At 42.1% G+C, this 19221-nt stretch overlaps 1 protein-coding gene across 1 annotated transcript; it reads left to right on the forward strand.

The window, feature by feature from the left end:
• Positions 1 to 4648: 4648 nt before the first annotated feature.
• Positions 4649 to 7424, forward strand: clic3 (CLIC family member 3). The gene is made up of 6 exons (XM_085792430.1): positions 4649 to 4766; positions 5439 to 5548; positions 6155 to 6280; positions 6434 to 6540; positions 6634 to 6809; positions 7000 to 7424. Exons 1-6 carry the CDS (start codon positions 4731 to 4733, stop codon positions 7162 to 7164), a joined length of 720 nt encoding a protein of 239 aa, XP_085648556.1. The 5' UTR covers positions 4649 to 4730; the 3' UTR covers positions 7165 to 7424.
• Positions 7425 to 19221: the final 11797 nt, after the last annotated feature.

The following is a 19221-nucleotide window of genomic DNA, read 5'->3' on the forward strand; positions in this document are numbered from 1 at the left end:
TTTGGTTTAGTGGGAGAAATTGACTGCAGTATAGATTTCTTTAGCTACAATGTTATATTTGTATTAGTGTATTCTGTACCAACTGTATTGTTTCATACTCTCTTTGTATTCATATCTTATACGTTTTGATGACGACAGCCAGGGCCAGCAGGTGTGTGAATGAGTAACAGAAACGGAAATTGGGTGAAAAACAGCTTTAGCACAGAAGTAGCAGTGTGTGTCTGGTCACGTTCGCATACACAGTTTTTTTTTTTTTTTTGGTTAGGAGGTGAGAGACAGGAAGATGTTATCACTCATAACATTTACTCATAATATACCTATAGCAGGTATAGAAATCACTTGAACCTATATAAGTTCCACATTAACGGTTAAGTGACAGTTTGTGACTAAGACAAAGTGTATGACATTTGGGTTTTCTTTTTGTTTTGTTTTTTTAATTTCTGCCAAGTTAGCAGCAAAGCCAAGTTAATGCATGGCATGGTCGGTCTCAGACACCAGAGGGCGTAGAAGTCCCCTGGTAAAGACTGAACACTGGGCCAGGTGTTTACGTAAGTTAATGGGGTAACTTGCTCTCCTGGGACACTTTAAGTGTGGGATTTTAAAAACATAATGACATGATGCCAAACCTCACAGTTTTGGGAACAATTCCTCGCCTCGGTAATCACACTTTAGGCTTGAGAAAAGAGAGAGGTAGACTGAGCAAAATGCAGACATTAAAAATATAATCCTTCTTTGTGCGGTGGCCAAGTGGCCCCAGGGGCCAGGGGTGCATCCTCAAATGGTGGTTGTTTTCTTTGTCTAGCTGGATTGAATGTGGATGATATGTGTCACCGATAGCACCTGTGAGGCAACTCAGACTCTTCTGGATAGATAAACATTGAGATAATCTCTCAGAATCCACATCTCCACTTGATTTTAATTTGCTGAGGTTTTCCATAGTACCACAAGTAGTCAGGTTGGTGACCGGTTCCGGTTGTGTGAGGTGTAAGTGTTTGCTTTACATGCCGTTGTAACTCCTGTGGTGTAAATGTGATCAATAGAAACTCTTGAAACGTTGATCTTTAAAATCATTTCACTGGACAGATAATCGCTAGTTTGTTTTCTACATTGTTGAACAGTCAGCTCCAACAATAGCAGAGTCAAGAAAAGATAATAAGCACACACCTTTTAGTCCATCAGATCAGGCCTGTCCAGGGGATTTTGAAATGTCAACATTATCTGATGGCTGACATAGTTACCAATACACCTGAGATGGACAGAACAATACTGGAGAGCAAATGACTGTAATTAACTTTGTACAATCAATGAATTTGACCTGTTCCTCAGCATGAAGTCATTCATGATTGCGTGCTACACCCTCACACAGGGGCGCCGGAAGTGGGGGTGCGGCAGGGGCTGCAGCACCCCCTGGTGGCGAAAGTTGAAAAATTGCGATGACAATAAAATGATAGATTATAAATATTTGTGGTTGCTGTTTCTGTTCCACAACATTGTAAGCCATACTTGAGATGAACCACTTTTTGTTAACAATTGTGTCCCCACCACAAAATTAACTTAACATTATCCTAATGAAGAATGACGAAAAAACGTTGATAAACTATAGGCAGCCGAAGCAGTGTGCACGGCGCGGAGCTTCTGCCGGAGCCAACTCGCAACAATATAGCTTTGATTAGGCTACAGTAGTTCTAAGACTCTATCTGTCATCTCCCCCTTTGGTGAAAGAGGAGTTTTCAAGCTGCACCGTGGGGAGGGGGGCGAGAGGGGTCTCTTGAGGGGGGCTGGTGGGGAGGGAGGAGGTCGATTGTACCGGATAAGACAGCATCCGATATGTCTGGGTGCAACAAAGTCACTGTTAACAAAATCAACATCTAATCTAATCTGTCCCTTCAAAATAAAGTTTGTAACGAGTGTTTGGAGCAGCTGCTGACAGATGTGAAGCTGACAGTGACAGTTTCCTCATCTGGGTCCTCCCTCCCTCACGTCTTAACGACGGGACAAAGTCTCTTGGACATATAAGCCTATATTCTGTGTTTTTCCTCTCTTTAACCGTCTCATTTCAGTTTTTGCCGGTTGGAAATCATCTGGTGCGCACCCGCTGTTTCTCTGGCGCTTGCTCACTCACTCACTCTCGGTGCGCATATGTTATAAAAAATAAAAATAAAAAGGAAAAAACACAGATGCGCAAATTGAAATGACCTACTGTAGTGAATGTAGTCTAACAATTCAGTGACCACAGCTGATCACCAGCTTGTCGTGCCCCACCTGTCACGTCTGAACACAACTACGGGCTTCTTTTTTTTTTGCCGTGGTCCGGTGCAGAATTAATAAAAACAAATAATGCTCGTCAGTCCGACCGCATGGGGTCCAGGGTCTAGGCTTCAACACTGGTCGGACCTGGTCGGGTATTTGGAGCTAGAACCGGTCCACTAAAGACCAGAGTCTGTTTGAGAACGGCAGCCTACTGTCTGGGAGACGTTGTCAGGTGCGGTGTTACGGTGCGGCGGCGGGGGGGGGGGAGTACAGAACCCCCCCCCCGCCGCACCCGCACCCCCTGGCGAAAACTACTTCCTGCGCGTCTGCCCTCACATCTACAGTCTTGTGTCTATGTGTCGTGTGTGGGGTGTTTTTTCCTCCTGTCTCCAATCACAGCCGGCTCAGTGTCCCCAGCAAATACCTGCTACATGACATGAGAGCATTTTCTAGCTGGTCATGAATGCTGAGCAGTGACTGAGAGGAGCTAAGGGATGACGGCAAAACAAACATGTCAAACTGAGAAGAAGACGGGCAAACATCAAAAGCACAGAAACATTGTTGACAAGACAAGAGACAGAGAGAGATAGACTGTGTGTGTATGTGTGTGTGTGTGTGTGTGAGAGAGAGAGAGAGAGAGAATCTGATAGCCTCAGTGTGAAGATTTTGTCAATTTTCAAGATTTTTCTGACATGACAAGTGAAAACAGACGATATAGCCAAAAGTATGAACACACACTGTATTTTTCGTGTCAGGGCTCTTACTTTTACCTCGTTCTGCTTTGTTCAGATTGAGAAACATCTGAGCACAGCATTCGCACGGCACTTAAGACAGGCGTGTACGTGTGGTAGCGGTTTAGGAAAAGCCAGTTCCTGTTTCAGTGCAGCGGTGACCTGTGCACACAGTGAGGTGAAGTCTACAAAAGTACTACTGCAGTAGTCTGAGTTTGTGGTGTGGGAGAACTGGACTGGCCTGGCCTAGGACATGCAACGCCTTCGGGACAGACAATAGGTTGCAGCTCAGCGGGAGCAGAACTCTGCAGACAAAGGAACGGGGAGCTGCTCCATCAACATATTACAGTGTAACTCTTAGCATCAATTATAGGTTAGTGCTTCATAAATCAATCAATATTTGATTTATGGGTATAGAGCAACAACATGGAGACAGATTTCTTCTCTCAAATTGATCCATTTTAATGTCCACTTCAATGTTGGACAACTGAACACTGACAACGTGATACATCCCTTTGAGATCACTCCACCGATTCTGACCGGCTCTAAAAAATAAAGTGGACAATGTAGTTATGAATTAAAGAACAGCATGTATCACATGTTCACTGTTTCTGTACTGCACGTACCATGACTGCAATTATTTTAATCCTCTCAATAATCATGCGGATACATTTAAGACAATTACAAAATAAACCTCAACTCAAATAAATCTTACCTAGTTTTGGTGTAACAAAGCCAGAAATCAAACATCAGTACAATTGTTAATATATTAACAATATATATCATATTGGTCAAATAATGTAAAAAGTAATTAGATTCCACATTTAAAGGAAACAAACATAGACAGACATTGTAATTCACTTAGCTGTTATTATGGATGAACAATTTTGTGCTGCTCAACCATTTTGTAATATATTAGATTTCTATATTATATTTTGGAAAAGTTATGACTTGAGATAACTAACATATTTTAGATTTTTTCTGACAAACAATAGATAATGCAGTTAAACTTCAGTTAATAATAATAATAATAATACATTTTATTCGTTGGCGCCTTTCAAAAACCCAAGGTCACCTTACATGTAAGGATCTCCACTCCACCAGTTGATAACAATCCACTTGCACCGCTAACTAAACTCATCAGTTTTATGTGGAGAAAGAGACAGACAGCAAACAGGAACAGACGGAGGCTAATTTAGACCAAAGTGGACAAACAGGGACTGCAACAGATACAGGGAGCGATACGTCTTACAGAGAGTGTGCTAGAAGGCAGGAAGGCCGAGAGGAATGATCCAGATCTGCTGGTTAGACTGGAAAGGCCAGAGGGGGAGTAGACTGCCTCTCTAAACTCTGACAGGTGTGGTGAGAGACAAACAAAACACAGAAACAGAGACAGCAAAGAGAAGAGAGGGAGGAGGTGAATCAGTGGAGTTAAAGAAAAAGAAAAGAAATCACAGGTGGAGTGGAGATTCAGCAGGTGTTGACTGAGACCAGCAGCGTGAGTACAGGCTTCAGTAATTCACCTTAAAACCAGTTACCAGTTTAAAAACAATTTCAGCAAAACGTTGAGAGAGTGAAATGTGTGACAGAGTGTGTCATAGTCATAGTTACAAGAATATACACTTCACAATTGCAGTGTCTTTTAAAAAAATCTCTGGCCTGTCTTTGCAGCAACAGTGACAGAAAGAAATCCAGAGGGGATAGGTGAACATTACAGGACAGAGAGAAGAAAGACAGAGGAGAAGAAAGATGGCTGAGGCCCCGAAGATTGAACTCTTCGTAAAGGTAAGACCTACAATTACTGAGATGTGTTACATATCATTCACTAAAAGTTTTACATAAATCCCAGAAAATCATTTACTTCAGTGTTTTGTCAATCAGTTTTATTTTATTCATTTCCTGATACCATATAGGGTTTTTAAAACTGGATGGCCTCACTTGTCAAAGTGTATTTGTTAGAAAATGTCAATGTCTTAAGCTCTCATGACTCAAGGCAGATATCATCATGTTGGAATTCATTTTGTCGTTATACTTTATAGGTACATTGTAGCTTTTGTGCTGGACTGTGAGAGACTACAGTTAAAAGAGGCCTGTCCAGTTTGGAAAAAGTGTCCTGCCCTTTAAAAAAAATACCTCAGCTGTCACAAAAGCCTGTGGCCTATGACTCAGTGATATGGGACTGTAGTGGAAATGTGCTATGATAGAAGCATCATCTAAATATTATGGTGGAAAGCAGCCTCAGACATTCATTTAAAATTCCTAAGCATTTGTATCAAGACTGTCAAAGCAGAGCAGGATCAACAAGAATGCCTGTGCAGTCTGATTCATGACAGCACTGTGGCCAAAACCAGCGCACACACTGTGGCCTTTCAGAAATGCATTTGCTTCCTTTTGCTACCACTGAATATAATGCATGTGTTTCTAATGTGATGTGTGTGTTTACTGTTTATGTGTCAGGCCAGTGTGGATGCTGAGAGTGTGGGGAACTGCCCTTTCAGTCAGAGGCTCTTCATGATTCTCTGGTTAAAGGGAGCCAACTTTACCCTCACCACTGTGGACATGAGGAGGTGAGAGGAGAGCGCCTTTTTCAATCCACATTTGATGTGATCTTTGACAGGGAGTTAGACACATTAGCACATCAACTTAGTGCACATCAACTTAGTGCAATCAGATGAAACACATGATCTTCATTTACATAATTCATAATAATTCATAATCCATGAAGGCAGGACTATTTTATTGCATTATGTTTTAGTGTGGTTCCTTTTATTGGTCCCAACCCCTTGGATTTCACGATGGTTGTAAAGAAAGTTTAGACGTTGAGGGGGTGGGGGTGGGGGGGTCATATCTAACTGTTTCATTAACTTGACTTAGGAATGCAAACTTTTTCAGCATAGTAGATACTAATATCAACAGAATAAGAAGCATATATTTATATAAATATACATATTATGGCATGCTGTTCAGGAAATTTATATTTTAATATAGAATATAATATATAAGAATAACTCAATCCAAACTATGAACTGGAGGTCATTAATTTGCAGTATAATCATTTTGAATATTGTGTGACAATGTCAAGGAATAACGTCAAGGAAATAGCAAATGCACTGAAAGACAATAGCCATGACAGACAACAGTGAGGAAACTGTTTTGTTTGGCTTCTGTTGCAGGGCACCTGATGTGCTCAAGGCTTTGGCCCCAGGCTCTCAGCCTCCCTTCCTCATTTACAACGACGAGGTCAAAACAGACACCAACAAGATCGAGGAGTTCCTGGAGGAGAAATTGGCCCCACCAGAGTGAGTGAACTGCATCCTGTTTCCAGTCCAATACACAAACATAGAGGCATTTACAGACACAAGCTGATTGTTTGATACGATTCAAACTGAATACCTTAGTCATGACCACACTGACACACCAGAACAATGACATTTTTACTCTATCACTGGCAGGTATCCAAAGCTGTGCTGTCGATACAAGGAGTCCAACGGGGCTGGAGACGACATCTTCAGAAAATTCTCAGCTTATATAAAGAATCCCAACCCCGGTCTAAATGACAGTAAGTAAAGACAGTAATTCATTCAAACATGTATTTCATATTTGATGTTTCAAACCACACGAGAAAGACTGAGGCCTCTGATCTGTTTTTCAGTGCTAGAGAATAAATTTCTATCAACCCTGGTGAAGCTGAACATGTACCTAGAGACACCGCTCCCCTATGAGCTGGACAAGAACCCAAACACCAGCGAATCTTCACGCCTCTACCTGGACGGTGACACCCTCTCCTTGGCAGACTGTAACTTGCTTCCTAAGCTCAACATTGTCAAGGTGAGAAGAGTGCAGAGTGAACATACTGTGGGAACAGGACTATAAAGCAGTTAAGAGGGATTAATAGAAGTTGATTACTTACTTACTGGATTTAATGTTTTTGCTATTTTTGCAAAAGAACGCAGACATTGTCTTTCTTTTTTTCCATATTCCACTGATGTGTTTTTGCAAACAATATTTCTCTCCTCAGGTGGTGTGTAAGGAGTACCGTAACTTTGACATCCCTACACAGCTGAAAGGTCTGACACGTTACCTGGAAAACGTCTACAAAAGAGATGAGTTTCGCTACACCTGCCCAAATGACTCAGAGATCCTCCTTGCCTACAAGACGGTGGCTAAATACCTGAACAAATAGCCGAAACAAAGAACCAAGTAAAAGCAAAGAACAGGAGAGTGAAAATACAAAAAACATGTCTACATGATTTATGTTTTATTTGTGTCAATATGATGTGATGTGTCCTGGAAGATGAAAATTGTTTGTGAAGACATGTTCAATAATTATCTTTCTATAAAAAGTAGAAAAATTGCCTAATATATGTATTTGTATATATTGTATGTACTCCGTCATGCTCTGGTTGTACTGATGTGGATTTCTTATTCAGCCCCTATATGATAGTAAGGGCATTTTAGCAGATATTTGACCAATCTGGGAACTAAATCCTTACCAAGAGATTGCTTCACAATTGTCTTTAGGAACGTGCGTAATATGATGTCTTAAAATGTTGAAATTCAACTCCCGTGGGAAACCCCCTAAAAAACTACTCAAAGTTGGGGTACCCGTAACTGGATTTTTGAACATTCCGAAATGTTAAATTTGGCCTGAAGTAATTTGTCAGGGGTCAAACTAGGGGTTTTTCATGATTCTGAGTTGATCGCAAACAATAGTTTTACACCCAAAACATTGGTGGAGAAAAAAACAGCCACACCCACTTTTCTTGTTCATTGGAACCCCCATACCACCAATAGAATGTATTACAGAGAAGCCCTTCCTTATCATTGCAGAGGTTGTGCTACATAATACTACTAAATACTCAATATAATATGACTTTTATTCTACCCTTTTTTCTATAGGACATTATACAGACCCTCCAGGATTTTGTGGTGTCGCTAAATTTATTAAAAAAGTTATTATAAATGTAATTTATTATGCGGACCGGTAGCAAGCAGCGAGAGAGAAAAGACAGTGGACATGCACCAGATTTCACATTCCAGCAACAACTGAAACAAGTTTGTTCGAAATGAAGATAGGAAAAGTACAAAAAATACACAGTGGTGCCATCGAGCATTCAGGCTCTTTTTGAAGAATGGAAAAAGATAGATGTTGCAGTGTGTCACAAACTTGTTCATTCCAGCTTGGGCCTATTGCTTGGTCATGACCGTGGTAGCTGTTAGCTGGTAGTGTATGGGATTTGTAATGTGAGTAATGTGAATGCTATATTGGTGGGCCATTATTAACATAATATTTTTCTTGAAGGCCATATAAAAGTGTATCGCAGGATAGATCTCCCAGGTTTTTGACATGACATTGACATGTGTGCTAGATTAATGTCCAACAATGTAAAAAAGGTAGAATATAGTTATATTAAGTATTCAGTAGTAATAGTAGATGTTTTTCTGTGACATTAAAGAAAAACCTCTGCCATGCACAGGAATAGCTGATCTCTAATGTAATTGTATATGTATTTACTGTTAGCCAACTAACAACCATTTTGGTAAGACTTTGACGCCTATTTCTATAATGCATTATAACACTTATAATGAGTTTAATGTGGTTATAGCATTGTTATAACTATAGTTATAAACATTCATAAATGATCATAAGGCTTTATAACAATAATCATAACACACTATAAAGCATTTTATCATGACTTATAAGGTCAGGTATTATAATAGGTTATAATTGTTAGTAACTCGCTGACAATGCCCACGTCGATAATACATTATAAATATAGTTATAATGTGTTATAATTGGCTTATGAAAGTGTATAACCATCATTATAAACACTCATAAATGATCATAAGGCTTTGTAACAATTAGCATAACACATCATAGAGCATTTTATAATGGCTTAAGGTCAAGTCTTATAATAGAGTTATAATGCTCTATAATGTGTTATGCTTATTGTTATTTAAAGCCTTATGATAATTTATGAGTGTTTATTATGATAGTTATACACGACTATGAGCCAATTGTAACGCATTATAACTATATTTTTAATGCATTATCAAATGTGGCCATTGTCAGCGAGTTCCTAATAGTTATAACATATTAATAACCTGACCTTATAAGTCAAGATAAAATGCTTTATAGTGTGTTATGATTATTGTTATAAAGCATTCATGATCATTTATGAGTGTTTATAACTGTAGTTATACAGTGCTATAACTGCATTATAACTTTTATTATTATAACCCATTATAAGTATGATAATTATGCATTATAGAGATAGGCATCAAATAAAGTGTTACCACAATTTTTAAGTTTCTTATGCATGTTATCAACGCAATGACATGACATATTTCAAGTTCTTAAAAAAAAGAAGGAGATAACACATATCAGGTGTAAAAAGTAGTATGTCTGTCAGTGATCGAAGGTTGTAAATGGCTTCAACATCCAAAATTCCTCACTTTTAATGCTAACCAACTACAACTACCACTAAACAATACTTAGGCCGATTTACCATGGCAATAAATAAAAAGTAGAAGAAAGCAACCTTTTAATGTACATGTACCCAATAGTGAGAAGTGTGTGTGTGTGTGTGTGTGTGTGTGTGTGTGTGTGTGTGTGTGTAGGCTATGTGTATGTTTCCGTTTTTACTGGTATGTGAAATCTGGTGTGCACCTCATGTCTTTCCTTCTCTCTCGCTCCCGATCCGCATAAAACTTAATGTTATATGAAAACAATAACTAGTAATAAAAACACAGACATGCAAAAAAACGTAACGTAGAAAAAAGGCTATGGAATATAAGTTATATTATATTGAGTATTTAGTAGTGACACAACCTCTGCAATGCTAAGGAATGGCTTCTCTGTAATGCATTCTATTGGTGGTGGTGATGGGGGTTCCGATGAACAAGAAAAGTGGGTGTGGCTGTTTTTTTCTCCACTAAGGAGTGTTTTGGGTGTAAAACTATTGTTTGCGATCAACTCAGAATCATGAAAAACCCCTAGTTTGACCCCTGACAAATTACTTCAGGCCAAATTTAACATTTCGGAATGTTCAAAAATCCAGTTACGGGTACCCCAACTTTGAGTAGTTTTTTAGGGGGTTTCCCACGGGAGTTGAATTTCAACATTTTAGGACATCATATTACGCACTTTCCTAAAGACAATTGTGAAGAAAATTCTTGGTAAGGATTTAGTTCCCAGATTTTCATATGTTGCCCTTACTATGAGAGTGAGAAAGCACTATAAATTCCACAGGCTATTTATGTTACATGTCATTGTGCATGCATGTGTTGTGTCTAAGCTTTTACTTTGTGTAACGCTCTGTGATTTGCTTAGACCACTAAAGATAAACTTCTTTCTAATTCGTCTCAAGGAGCGAGGGAAGATTGGTAGTAAACACAAGCATGTTTATTCTCACAGCATGAAAATTCAAGTTGAAACATGTTGAGATGAAAATCCCCAAAGGTATGAAAAATAACAAACAAAAATAATAAACAAAAATAAAAGAAATTGTCCCTTCAGCTCTTAGCTGTTCCGATATCAAAGTTCAGTGTGTCCAGTCAAAAGTTTAGTTGGAATCCATATTTGTCAAAGTCAAAGTCTATTCAGTGTATATGTGGTCTACCCGGGTAGTATGTGTTTGTGTATGTATGTTACTGCGCGCTGGTTGGATATTTCCTCCAGGTGACGATTCTCCACGACGACAATGAAGATGAAGGAATCTGCCTCCTCTCTGTTCCCGCCTCTCTCAGACAGAAACCCCTGGTCACTCGACACTCGATGTAGATTCAGCAATTCGGCATATAAAAAAACCAATCGGAGTCCTCGGTTAGAAACACAAAACAAAGCGTCTCCTCCGGGTTACAGTCGTGCGGGCACTCTTGGAAAACTCAAAAATGATGATACAGAGTCGTAACTGTAAAAATAAAAATACTTTTGCACAAAAACAGCGGCAACTTCGCTTAGCGATTTCTCACAACAGCATCCATATCAGAATCAAACTTGGCTCGTTTGTTCCCAGCATGCAACGCACGCATGACACTACACTTTTTTGACCCATTACTTAAAGCGCCTCTTGTGGTCCATGAAGCAACTACAATTATATTTTTTTCTCATGAATTCAACACAAAATCAACTGTTTTGACATTAAATCATAACAAATACTTTTAGTAAACCCACTGTATTTTTATCAGGGTTACATCCACCCGCCCTTAATTGGCATGCGTCTCTGCATGTCAACACACTTAAATATCAATAACTGGGCTTGTGTAAGGGGAAGGTGAAGAGCTTGGTAGGATGGGCAAGTCAAGGGCATCTGTGAAAACTTGATCCAGACTATGCAGTATGGAGCGCATGACCATAGTCAAGGGGTTTCCAAGATGTTTGTATGATAATCTGTCAGGCTCTCTTCTAGTTCTGGTTGGCCATCTGATCTCTGGTTCTTTTTCATCCTGAGCAGAACTTGTATCTGTCAGTCCAACATCCTCTCTGACGTTGTCTCCTTTGCTCTCCTCTCTCGTTGCTCCTTGGTTTTCCAGTTCTGTGTTGTCAATTTCCTTTTCAGGTTCTCCAGCGAGTGGTTCATCAGGTACTGTTAGACTTTCATCCACAGGTAAGTGAACAGGTAGGTCTATTTTCTCCACAGGCAACGTTGTCTCATCCGGTAAGTTGTCCAAAGGTAAGTTGTTTGTCTCCACAGGTAAATTTGTCTCATCCGATAAGTTGTCCATAGGTAGGTCTTTTCTCTCCACAGGAAAGTTTGTCTCGTCCGGTAAGTTGTCTGAAGGTAAGTTTACATCATCGACAGGTAAGGGGTCGGCAGGCAAGTTAACATCCACATCTGCTTCCACACTTGGAACCTGCGATGTGCTTGAGTGTTCCTCTTCTTCCACTTGTTGGGGATGGAATTCTCTAGCTGTCGGGTTAAGACTTGACCCTTCTAGGTTCACATCCAAGTTCAAGGGAGGCTTGATCTTTGTTCTGGGAATGTCATGCACAACAGTGAATGATGGGTAAGTAACTTCACCTTGACTTCCTGATGAATAGTGCACTTCCTCCTCTTCATCGCTATCATGCAGATGTTCTGCCTCCTCAACTTCGGGTACTGGATTTCTCCGGGAGGTTCTGGCAGTTTTCTCCTTTCGGTTACTCTGACTGACCTCATCGACTTCAGCTGACTCGGAAGGTGCCAGGAATCCACAAGGTAGGAGTAGATCTCGGTGTAATGTCCTCTCTGGGCCTTCAGAGGTGAGTGGAGCCACTACATACACTGGAGAATCATCGATGTGTTTCACCACCTTGTAGACGGTTTGACTCCACTTGTCTGCAATCTTGTGTTTTCCTCTTATCCCGACGTTTTTTACGAGGACACGGTCTCCAACTTGTAACGTGGATTCTCTGACCTTCAAGTCGTACCTCTGTTTGTTGCGTAGAGCCGTCTTATCACTGTGCTCGACAGCCAATCTGTAACTTTCCTCCAGTGTTTCCCTGAGTTTTTTCACATACTCACTGTGAGTGACTTTCCTCTGTCCTTCAGGATTCAATCCAAAAGCCACATCAATTGGCAGGTTAGGTTGTCTTCCATACATTAGTTGATATGGGGAGAATCCAGTTGTGTCGTTTTTTGTGCAATTATAGGCGTGGACTAATGGCTGCACATGGTCACGCCACATCACTTTATCCACTTCTTCGAGGGTTCCGAGCATCGCGAGTAAGGTCCGGTTGAAACGCTCTACCGGATTTCCGCGTGGATGGTAAGGCGTCGTCCTCGATTTCTTTATCCCCAGGAGGTCACAGAGGTTCTTGATGACGGCGGATTCAAAGTTGCGACCTTGATCGCTATGTAAGCGCTCAGGTATGCCATAGTGTACAAGGAAGTTATTCCACAGCGCTTTGGCTACCGTCTTCTCCTTCTGGTCAGGAGTGGGTACTGCAACTGCATACTTTGTGAAGTGGTCAGTTATCACAAGTATGTTCTTCGTGCCACGCCGTCTGGCTCCAAGGAGAGATAGTCCATGCACACTAACTCGAGTGGCCGGCTGGTCTTGATGTTGACGAGGGGAGCTGTTCTCTCTGCCCTTGCTTTGCGTCGAAGGGCACCTTTCACATCTTCTGATCATCTCCTCGACCTCTAAACTCATCCTCGGCCAATAGAAACCGTTGCACGTACCAGATCTACCTGTCCTCTCATATCCCAAATGACCGACATCATCATGGAGACTCATCAGCGCCATCTGTCTGTATTTCCTCGGGAGAACGAGCTGGAAGGTAGGTTGATCCTCACCCTTGCACTTTCTATACAGGACTTCATCACTCAATATCAGCCGGTCTTGAACTCTGAGTAATAACTGTACTTCTCTTTCCTCTTTCTGCCGGAGACGGTAAGTGAGACGTTTACCTGCTCTGACGATGTCCATTACTCTGCTGATGGTTGGATCATTTCTCTGCTCCACAGCCCAATCCTGCTGAGACATTCTGGGAAGTGTAGTGGATCCAGGAAGCAGGTCAGCTTGAGCATATTCAGGGCAGATAGCACGTTCATCCATGGCTAGACACTCCACGATGACAGGTAAGTGACCACTTCCTTCCTCAGTCTCGGTGAATTTGTCCAGCTGATGTCGCTCACAGACGGCTTTGATAGCCTCCTTAGGGAAAGTGTCCTCATCTTCCTCCTTCAGAAACCTTGACATAAACTGCCGCACTCGTTCATCCTCAACTGCCGCACTGTCATCATCTTTAGCAGGGGCATGCGGACGTCTCGATAGCCCATCTGCGTCCTGGTTCTTTTTGCCAGCCCTGTATTTGATGCTGAAATTGAAGTTGGAAAGGTCAGCAAGCCAACGATGACCACAGGCGTCCAGCTTTGCAGAGGTCAAGACGTAAGTCAAGGGGTTATTGTCGGTTAGCACGCTGAACTCCACTCCATAGAGGTAATCAGCAAACTTATCCGTGATCGCCCACTTGAGACTGAGAAACTCAAGCTTGTGAGTAGGGTATCTGCGTTCACAGTTGGATAACCCTCGACTGGCATATGCAATAACCTTCATTTGACCATCTTGTTGCTGGTACAGCGCGGCTCCAAGTCCATGCAAGCTAGCATCTGTATGGAGTATGTATGGCTTCTTGGAGTCGGCGAATCCCAGTACAGGTGCTGTTGTCAACCGCTCAATGAGGGTTTTGAATGCCTCCTCACATGAGGGTGTCCATTTGTCGTTGAATGGTTTCTTTAAGTCGACATTGGAGAATGACCTTTGACCTTTTGATGTGTTCTCCTGTTTCTTTTTCTTTGCAGGGACGTATCCAGCCGTCAGATCATTTAGAGGCTTTGCAATCTTGGAGTAGTCTCTGACAAACCTTCGATAATAGCCTGTGAATCCGAGGGAACGACTTCAACTCGGAGATGTGTTGTTCGGGCGGGGCATCATGAGGTAAGTGCTGTGATCTTAGCAGGGTCGGTCTCCACACCGTTTTTCCGATACTATGTGACCTAAAGTATCTCACAGACTTCCTTGAAGAAGAAGTGACATTTTCTCCGGTGACAATTTGAGACCGAAATCTCTTAGTCGGTTCAGCACCCTCAAAAGCCGCTCTTCATGTTCTTCCAGGCTGTTGGAGAACACAATGAGATCGTCTAGGAATACCAGCACTTCTCTGTGATTGAGCGAGCCCATGCACTTTTCCATAACTCGCTGAAAGGTGCTTGGGGCATTGGTCACTCCCTGTGGCATCCTATTGAACTCCCAAAAACCGATCGGTGTGACAAAGGCAGTCTTATGTTTATCCTCTTCCTCCATTTCCACTTGATAATAGCCTGACTTTAAGTCCATGACAGAAAACCACTTAGCTCCTGTCAGAGATGCAAACGCTTTCTTCGATGTGTGGCAGAGCATAAGCATCTTTAATCGTCTGGCTGTTCAGTTTTCTGTAATCTACACATAGGCGAATTTGTCCATTTTTCTTTTTCACGACGACAATTGGCGAAGCAAACGGACTTTCTGACTCCCTTATGATGTTTGCGTCATAAAGTTCTTTCAGATGGAGGCGGACCGCCTCGTAATCTGATGGATGGATTGGCCTTGCCCTCTGTTTGAAAGGCGTCGGGTCAGAAAGGCGAATCTTGTGCTTTACAGCTGTCGTGTGTCCATAGTCCAGATCTCCCCTGGCGAAGACTTCAGGAATCGAATTCAGCTTCCTGGTGATCCTGTCTTGCCATTCTTTTGACAGAGGAGAATCAGTGAACTCAAACTTGATCGAGTTTTCAGGATCCACTTGACCAGCTGTGAAACACTGGGCCGTTATGTTGGTCTGGTTGGAGGTTTGTACTTCCCCTTTAATATCGCTGGTGGAGGTCAATGGAGAGATGGACAGTGGCATTGAAAGTTCTGCTAGAGTTCGATGGGCTGGAACTATGATGTCGTGTGCGGACTCATTCTTGAGGAGGATGGGAACTTTAAAGGAGGTCTGACGTGGGCTTGCCATGATGTAACTGCAGGATATCAAGCCATCTGGCAGACTGACGTTGGTGGGGGACTCCACCAGGAGAGGTGCACCATGAACAGTGGAGACATGTCTGGCACGGCCATTTACTGCCATTTTCTTTCCAGCCGGAATGACGATGGTGCTCCTCGACTGTAATTTCACTCTGCCCACTCTCCCATCTTGTTGTGTCTTGCACAAGTAAATGCTCTGCAGGTGTCTGACGAGTGAGGCATATTCACAGTCTGGTGAAATTGTTGTTCCTTCTTTGAAACCTTTGTACAGGATGTCGAGAGTGTTTGTGCCGATGAGAACTGGGACTTCAACACTGGTTCTGGGATCGGGGACAACTAGAGCCAGCGTCGTGACCACCTTAGGTTCTCCTGTGAAATGCTCTGGAAAAGCTATATCAACTTCAATGCAGCCAATGTAAGGGACGTGTTGGCCTGCAGCTCCCTCTATGTGCAAGAGGTCCTCTATGGGAATGATGGAATGAGAAGGTAAGTGAGTTTCATGAAAGGATTTGGTGATGGTCGTGACCTGTGAGCCTCCGTCCATTAGACAGTTTTGCTGAACTCCGCCAACTGTGACTCTGGCTACATGCCTCGAACCAACCAATCTCCTTGCGAGCCGACGTGTGGCTGCCGTGGCTTGTTGACATTTGGCTTCACATCTCCATTTTGATATGGGACTCTCCTCTGTGTCCTCGGTTCCAGTAGGTCCCGTTACTGGAACCCGTTCCAGTTTAAAGGCTGTCTTGCCTTCCACTCGTCCTGCTTGTGTCTGAGTTCTGTGTATTTTTGATCTACCAGGGCTTTATTCATGGGCTTGTCACAGTTTCTGGCAATGTGGCCGTCCTCTCCACACTTATAACAGAACCAGGCCTTAGGTTGAGGTCTTGGAGTGGGTGTGTTCTGCGGCATCACATGATGAGCCTGTGCTTCAGCTACTGGTGCAGGTGAGTTATTTGTTGGTACTGTACCTTTAAATTCCTGTTTTTTTTTCTTTTTTGTATTTCTTGCTGCTGAGCTGCATCTGTAGCTGGGCCACTTGCTTTCTCAGGCTTTCAGTTTCAGAGATGTATGACTGCAGTAAGCTGGCATTGGAATCAGAGAGAGAGATGTCAGGCACAGAATGAATGTTTACTGAAGGCTTTGTCTTGGAGGAGCCAAAGTGACGCTGCATCCTGTCATGTTTTGATGCTCTCCTGTCCTCTTCAGTACGTACCTGTAGCAACAGCTCTGCAAAGTTGGGAGGGGTTTCATTCTTGAGCTCCAGCTGTAAGACCAGGCTGTTGGTCCCAGCAACCACGCTTGAAACTGCTTCAGTAGGTGTTTTTCTGTCTGCATTTACCTGCTTTGCGCCACCTCTCTTCACAGCGGTGCACAAGAGACTCTGCAGCCGCTGTAGATAATCAAGATGCCTTCTCCCCTGGATTCTGGTTAGTGTTCAGGAACCTGGCAAACACCTCCTCTCCATCCTCAACAAGTCCATATGCAGAGTCGAGCAGTTGCACATAATGTCTGGGATGTGCAGAGGTACCAAGCTGCCTCACCACATCTGAAGCTGGGGGAAGCAGGCTCTCTAGTATCTTCCTCCGCTGTACATCGACTGAAAGACTGTCATCATTAAACATCAACTCTGCATGTAACGACCATGTACTCATAATCTGCCTCACCTGGGGGGCTTGGGTATTTTACAGAGAACGTCCTCATCCACTTGGAGTTGTTTGGTTGACTTTTGATCACATGTTCCACAACAACACGTTGGACTTCAGGTGGGTTTGTCACTTCATTACTCAAGGTGGGGCTCGGGGGATTTGTATGTACATGGTGTTTCTTTTTAACTGTACTTGAAGCACTTGGATTGTGTGTCATGGTAGGGGTGAATGGTGTGAGGGGCTTACCATGTCCAGATTTTTTCTTGCTTCTGCGCACGAGAGGTGTGGTGCTGCTGTCTGAGTGAGCACCATTATCAGAGTCACTGCTGTTACTGGAGTCAGTGGATGGTGCAGATAAACAGCTGTGGAACTGGTCAGCTGACGATGGTGAGTGTTGGACATGGTCTACTTGCCACTTGAACTTGGGTTGGTCACATTCACTACTTCCATAGGGAGAAGAGGCTCAACATTTGCTCTTGTAGTTCCTGACTGGAACTCGACGATGACTGTTTCTCCATCTGATCCTCCTGTGGTTTGCACTCTCCTTATTCCAGCTACAGGGCCATATTTCTTGAGGGAATCAATGATGTCCTGATCGGCATCACTACCGGTAACACCAGACACACACACGGACAGCTTGTCACTACTGTCTGCCATTATCCTCAGTTTAAGTCAGAGAGAGGACAAAAAAAAGGGAAAATTAATAATGGGGATAATCAGATAAATTAAATGGCAATTTCTTATGTTCAAAATAACAGTTTATGTTGTGCAGTTAACCTATATAACCCTCGCTCCTGGCTAGCTCGCCACAAAATAGGATGTAACGCTCTGTGATTTGCTTAGACCACTAAAGATAAACTTCTTTCTAATTCGTCTCAAGGAGCGAGGGAAGATTGGTAGTAAACACAAGCATGTTTATTCTCACAGGCATGAAAATTCAAGTTGAAACATGTTGAGATGAAAATCCCCAAAGGTATGAAAAATAACAAACAAAAATAATAAACAAAAATAAAAGAAATTGTCCCTTCAGCTCTTAGCTGTTCCGATATCAAAGTTCAGTGTGTCCAGTCAAAAGTTTAGTTGGAATCCATATTTGTCAAAGTCAAAGTCTATTCAGTGTATATGTGGTCTACCCGGGTAGTATGTGTTTGTGTATGTATGTTACTGCGCGCTGGTTGGATATTTCCTCCAGGTGACGATTCTCCACGACGACAATGAAGATGAAGGAATCTGCCTCCTCTCTGTTCCCGCCTCTCTCAGACAGAAACCCCTGGTCACTCGACACTCGATGTAGATTCAGCAATTCGGCATATAAAAAAACCAATCGGAGTCCTCGGTTAGAAACACAAAACAAAGCGTCTCCTCCGGGTTACAGTCGTGCGGGCACTCTTGGAAAACTCAAAAATGATGATACAGAGTCGTAACTGTAAAAATAAAAATACTTTTGCACAAAAACAGCGGCAACTTCGCTTAGCGATTTCTCACAACAGCATCCATATCAGATCAACTCTGGCTCGTCTTGTTCCCAGCATGCAACGCACGCATGACTACACTTTTCCCATTGACCATACTTAAAGCGCCCTCTTGTGGTCCCATGAAGCAACTACAATTATATTTTTTTCTCATGAATTCAACACAAAATCAACTGTTTTGACATTAAATCATAACAAATACTTTTAGTAAACCCACTGTATTTTTATCAGGGTTACATCTGTATTGATTACAAAAAGATAATTACCTTTTTGTGTGAATCAGGTAAAAAGGAAACTTAATTTATGTGCATTTACACAGAGGAAAAGGGACAGAATCAGTGTCCACATTTCCAGCTTTTAAACGTTTAATTCAGAGGGAATCGTGAATTAAAGGTAAGAATAATTAATAAAGTATTAAACAAACTGAAACAAACTGGCAGCTCAGTCTGATAACACAGCTATTTTAGATATGGGGATCTACTGGATGCAAATAGGCTATGTCTGTCTTTTAACCTTTGTGTTGATCTTGTTGGAAGTTTGTCGGCCCCAAGAAACAGAAACAATTTCGCCCAAATCTGATAAAAGTGTCAAAAAAGTATGATAAACAAAGTAAACATGTATGTTGTAAAATAAAAT

This window comes from Trachurus japonicus, chromosome 12 (assembly GCF_045865225.1).
Source record: "Trachurus japonicus isolate A0001 chromosome 12, Traja_1.0".
Lineage (NCBI taxonomy): Eukaryota > Metazoa > Chordata > Actinopteri > Carangiformes > Carangidae > Trachurus > Trachurus japonicus.